The 5,387-nt window shown below is 39.6% G+C and overlaps 5 protein-coding genes across 5 annotated transcripts in view; 3 read left to right on the plus strand and 2 right to left on the minus strand.

The window, feature by feature from the left end:
• Nucleotides 1–252, plus strand: part of LOC104728910 (putative E3 ubiquitin-protein ligase RF298) — a 4,255-nt gene extending 4,003 nt beyond the window's left edge. Inside the window, exons 4-5 of the mRNA XM_010447827.1 lie at nucleotides 76–145; nucleotides 232–252. Coding sequence (XP_010446129.1) covers nucleotides 76–145; nucleotides 232–252 — 91 coding nt within the window. The remainder of the gene's footprint in view (nucleotides 1–75; nucleotides 146–231) is intronic.
• Nucleotides 461–2,507, plus strand: LOC104726118 (inactive beta-amylase 4, chloroplastic-like). The gene is made up of 7 exons (XM_010444909.2): nucleotides 461–925; nucleotides 1,006–1,083; nucleotides 1,164–1,323; nucleotides 1,440–1,693; nucleotides 1,784–1,853; nucleotides 2,093–2,161; nucleotides 2,252–2,507. The coding sequence occupies exons 1-7, from the start codon at nucleotides 636–638 to the stop codon at nucleotides 2,402–2,404; spliced, it is 1,074 nt and encodes a 357-aa protein (XP_010443211.1). The 5' UTR covers nucleotides 461–635; the 3' UTR covers nucleotides 2,405–2,507.
• On the minus strand, nucleotides 2,565–3,357 carry LOC104726119 (protein TIC 20-v, chloroplastic-like). Its single transcript, XM_010444910.2, has one exon. The coding sequence runs from the start codon at nucleotides 3,303–3,305 to the stop codon at nucleotides 2,676–2,678; it is 630 nt and encodes a 209-aa protein (XP_010443212.1). The 5' UTR covers nucleotides 3,306–3,357; the 3' UTR covers nucleotides 2,565–2,675.
• Nucleotides 3,434–4,249, minus strand: LOC104726120 (protein TIC 20-v, chloroplastic-like). Its single transcript, XM_010444911.2, has one exon. It carries the CDS (start codon nucleotides 4,195–4,197, stop codon nucleotides 3,568–3,570), a length of 630 nt encoding a protein of 209 aa, XP_010443213.1. The 5' UTR covers nucleotides 4,198–4,249; the 3' UTR covers nucleotides 3,434–3,567.
• Nucleotides 4,674–5,387, plus strand: part of LOC104726121 (putative pectate lyase 21) — a 3,136-nt gene continuing 2,422 nt past the window's right edge. The window contains exon 1 of the mRNA XM_010444912.2: nucleotides 4,674–5,159. Coding sequence (XP_010443214.1) covers nucleotides 4,709–5,159 — 451 coding nt within the window. The 5' untranslated portion in view covers nucleotides 4,674–4,708. The remainder of the gene's footprint in view (nucleotides 5,160–5,387) is intronic.

Below are 5,387 nucleotides of genomic sequence, written 5' to 3' on the forward strand. Positions count from 1 at the left end.
TTACTAATCACATAATTCATCGAAGCTGCATGGTTCTGTGTTACTGACGAGATGAATCTCTCATACCTTTTCCAGCTGTTTAGATATGGCAGACAGTGAAACACCTGAGAAATATCTTTGCAGCCCTGAAGGATTGCGTAGACAGGTACTTTCTTTCGTTTAACTTTTGAACTAGAATTCAATTATTAATGTTGAATTGTTCATGTGAAGATTTATGTATGTTCCTTGTAGTTAGACCGTTCAATGTTGTAGCACTATTTACTTTCCATTGATNTTTATTTTCTGTGGACTACCTTACATAAGCCACAATATCTATAATATACGTTTCTGACATGGAATCTCTGGCAGATATCCTGCACATCCTTCTGGAGATGGGAGATGGAAATTCCCTGGAATTGGTGAATTCCAATGTCATGACAAGTACATGTGAGTGACTCTTTATTCAAAAAAATTNAAACATAGCAAAGGTTGTCCTATTCGGATTTTGCTTCTTACTTTGAATATTCCTGAGGTTGAGCACTGATATCTGTCTTTTTTTTTAATGGTGAAAGTTATGGAGAATCTAGATTTCTATTGCATAATCATGGCTGCTTACTTGATTACATTGTCGCTGGGAATGCTGTCCGTTGATAAGAATGTGTACATCTGCTTGTTGCATTAGTAATATAGTTTCACTCAGCAGCTTTTCCTCTGATAATTTCCAGATTGGAGACGTCAATAAGGATATATACTATCGAGATAAAAATGGATTTTCCAACAATGACTATCTCACACTTGGAGTCGATCAACTTCCTTTGTTCGGTGGCCGTACTGCTGTCCAATGCTATGAGGACTTTATGCTCAGTTTTTCTACAAAATTTGAAGCGTATATTGGGAATGTGATTGAAGAAATAAGTGTAGGTCTTGGTCCATCGGGAGAGCTTAGGTACTTCTTATTTTCTGTGGACTACCTTACATAAGCCACAATAGCTATAAGAGAAGTTTCTGACATGGAATCTCTGGCAGATATCCTGCACATCCTTCTGGAGATGGGAGATGGAAATTCCCTGGAATTGGTGAATTCCAATGTCATGACAAGTACATGTGAGTGACTCTTTATTCAAAAAAATTATTTGCCTGTGCGAAATACACTTACAGATTGCGAACTATACTACTTGGTTTAGGATGGAAGATTTGATGGCAGTGGCATCCCAAGAAGGCAAACCTCAATGGGGAGGCAGAGATCCTCCAGATACTGGCTGCTATAACAGCTTTCCCTCTGGTGTTCCCTTTTTTGAGGAGGGCAATGATAGCTTTCTCTCTGACTATGGTCGTTTCTTTCTAGTATGTTCTCATATCATATTTTGGCAATTCTGTTATCATACATTCTTGAGTAGTGTTCGGCAAAGTGGTTAGTAGGTTGGATTATAAATAACAGTTCAACTGTTTTTCATTTATAGGAATGGTACAGCGGGAAGTTAATTTGTCATGCTGATGCTATTCTTGCAAAGGCAGCCGATGTTTTGCGGAGACGTCAGGAAGAAGAGAAAAGCTCTGTAATGCTGGTTGCAAAAATTGGTGGAATCTATTGGTGGTATAAGACATCTTCACATCCTGCTGAACTAACTGCAGGTTATTACAATACCGCCCTCAGGGATGGTTATGACCCTGTAGCTTCTGTCTTGTCTCGCCATGGTGCTGCTCTGCATATCCCGTAAGAGCCTTCTTCTTACTAATCACATAATTCATCGAAGCTGCATGGTTCTGTGTTACTGACGAGATGAATCTCTCATACCTTTTCCAGCTGTTTAGATATGGCAGACAGTGAAACACCTGAGAAATATCTTTGCAGCCCTGAAGGATTGCGTAGACAGGTACTTTCTTTCGTTTAACTTTTGAACTAGAATTCAATTATTAATGTTGAATTGTTCATGTGAAGATTTATGTATGTTCCTTGTAGTTAGACCGTTCAATGTTGTAGCACTATTTACTTTCCATTGATACACACTCCAAACTGGTCTAGTTTCTCTGTTCTATCTGTGCTGCGATATTAGCTTCTCTTCATTGAGACAACCAACATGGACAGATCAACATTGTCACTTTTTTCTGCTAGATATACGATGTTTCGAAGAAGTGGACACTACATGTGACTGGCAGAAACACAAGCGAAAGATTTGATAAGGTGAGAAATTTGCACATTCTATAGTCCTTATACGATGAGGTCAAATTGTTTGATTATTAACCGTTTATATTTGAATGAATTCTGCTACAGATGGGACTAAGGCAAATACGAGAGAACTGTGTGCAACCGAATGGCGACACTCTAAGATCGTTTACATTTTGCAGAATGACTGAGAAGATCTTTAGGGTCGAGAACTGGAACAACTTTGTCCCTTTCATTAGACAGATGAGTGCAGATATGTAAAAACAGTCACCACTGTTGTGTTACAGAATTGATCTTTCCTCACCATATTGCTTTTTCAGATATGTGATGAGGAGAACTAATCAAATCAGGAATTGTTATATGATATCTCTCTCTCTTTCTATTTTTCATTTGTCAACTTTCTTGTAGGAACCTTTTTCAATGGATCAAAAAGTTACATTGTATGTTTTGATTATCAGAAACAGATCCAATACAGAGAAAGTTACAATCACAGCATATGTGTTACATACAAAACATATCATTTGTTCTTACATCAAAGGACTTGTCTATCAGCAGCCTCAGCAACAAGGGGCAACCTGGGGGTGAGACCAAACAAGCAAGCAGAGAATCCATAGATCAAAGAGACAAGCAAGAAGAGGAAGACAGTGCTGTCCAAACTCATCACCACATCTAAACCAAACCCATCTTTAGGATTGAAGCTCCTCTCAAGCAAATCCGGGAAAATCAACAGCACATCAAGCACAATCGCCTGCATCGTGTTGAACCTAACGTACCTGCTGAAGTTAGGGTTCCTCACGACGACGAAGTAGAGAGTGATGAAGACAAGAAACCCATTGAAAGGGAAGCTCTTGAAAGCCCTGATGGCAGGAAACAAAGGTTGAATGAGAATCTGGAAAGGTTGGTACTGTGTGATAATGAATTTACCATATTGAATCCCATCGAAGAATGGGTAGAAGTAACAGACGGCCGAGATTATCCGATCTGATGCGTCGACTGAATCATCACCCTTGGATTGGAGTACGAGTGTGGCGGTTCTGTCCTTGGAAAGTCTAGATTTTGGGAATTGGGTATTAGGGTTTAAAGGGAGTAAAGAACGACGACCGGTTAGGGTTAGAGTTCCGGTGAGAGATGGCAATGGAGCAAGAAGCTGAGATATTGCCATTTTGCTCTGTTTCTGTTTCACTTCACACAAAACAGGAAGAGAGCCTAACACATGATGAGAGGATAAAATAAACTAAACTTCACGCTGTTTATATGTTGTGGCNCTCTTTCTATTTTTCATTTGTCAACTTTCTTGTAGGAACCTTTTTCAATGGATCAAAAAGTTACATTGTATGTTTTGATTATCAGAAACAGATCCAATACAGAGAAAGTTACAATCACAGCATATGTGTTACATACAAAACATATCATTTGTTCTTACATCAAAGGACTTGTCTATCAGCAGCCTCAGCAACAAGGGGCAACCTGGGGGTGAGACCAAACAAGCAAGCAGAGAATCCATAGATCAAAGAGACAAGCAAGAAGAGGAAGACAGTGCTGTCCAAACTCATCACCACATCTAAACCAAACCCATCTTTAGGATTGAAGCTCCTCTCAAGCAAATCCGGGAAAATCAACAGCACATCAAGCACAATCGCCTGCATCGTGTTGAACCTAACGTACCTGCTGAAGTTAGGGTTCCTCACGACGACGAAGTAGAGAGTGATGAAGACAAGAAACCCATTGAAAGGGAAGCTCTTGAAAGCCCTGATGGCAGGAAACAAAGGTTGAATGAGAATCTGGAAAGGTTGGTACTGTGTGATAATGAATTTACCATATTGAATCCCATCGAAGAATGGGTAGAAGTAACAGACGGCCGAGATTATCCGATCTGATGCGTCGACTGAATCATCACCCTTGGATTGGAGTACGAGTGTGGCGGTTCTGTCCTTGGAAAGTCTAGATTTTGGGAATTGGGTATTAGGGTTTAAAGGGAGTAAAGAACGACGACCGGTTAGGGTTAGAGTTCCGGTGAGAGATGGCAATGGAGCAAGAAGCTGAGATATTGCCATTTTGCTCTGTTTCTGTTTCACTTCACACAAAACAGGAAGAGAGCCTAACACATGATGAGAGGATAAAATAAACTAAACTTCACGCTGTTTATATGTTGTGGCTTTAAAATGTGTGCCGTCTTCTTACCATTTTAACGGACGAAACAGACGCACGATGCGGCAGCCATGTGTGCTGTTTGAGGACACAAAGTATAAACTACATGACATGTTAACGATTCTTTTCAAACGGCACGTAGTTAGTATAAATGAGGTAAACAACAATTTAATAGCCTCAGTTATTGTTATAGTTTTTGTTTTATAAAAATCAAATCCACCGGTATAAAACGGCGTAATGTCTTCGTAATGTATTGGACCCAATCCCTTCAATTTTCACCTAATTTAACTTACCTCCGTATTTATTTTGTAGCGCACTTAATTGTCGCTTGCATATATATATTTGAACAAATTATAAACATAACGTTCTTCATAGTGAAACTGTTAGTAATTTCTAACCTCTTTTTAACACAATAAAATGTCAATTGTATTAACAATTTTCTTATTTTTCTTAAACGTTTCTTATGCGTTTGCCTTTGCTGTTCCTAAACCGCCAATCGTTAGGCAACTATCAACATCAGTGCCGTCAAACTCAACAGAGTCTTCTTGCTCATCAGCAAATGGAAATGTAATCGACGAGTGTTGGAGATGCGACGAGAAGTGGAAGGACAACCGCAGAAACCTCGCGGATTGCGCGGTTGGATTCGGACGCGATGCAACAGGCGGTAGAGCTGGCGAGTACTATATCGTCACTGATTCAGGAGACGACAATCCTCTAAACCCATCTCCAGGTACGCTACGGTACGGTGCAACACAAGATCAACCTCTATGGATTATTTTTGATCGAGACATGGTAATTAAACTAAAACAAGATCTCCAAGTAGCATCGTATAAAACCATTGACGGTAGAGGAAACAACGTGCAAATAGGTTACGGTCCGTGTTTAACTTTATATAAAGTTAGTAATATAATTATAAACAATCTTTATATACACGATTGTGTACCTACCAAACGGTCGTTGGGAGGATACTCGGATGGAGATGGGATCTCGATATTCGAGTCTCGGGATATTTGGATTGATCATTGTACGTTAGAGAGATGTTACGATGGGCTTATTGATGCGGTGAATGGATCCACGGATATAACGATTTCGAATA

This window comes from Camelina sativa, chromosome 11, assembly GCF_000633955.1.
Source record: "Camelina sativa cultivar DH55 chromosome 11, Cs, whole genome shotgun sequence".
NCBI classification, from domain to species: Eukaryota; Viridiplantae; Streptophyta; class Magnoliopsida; order Brassicales; family Brassicaceae; genus Camelina; species Camelina sativa.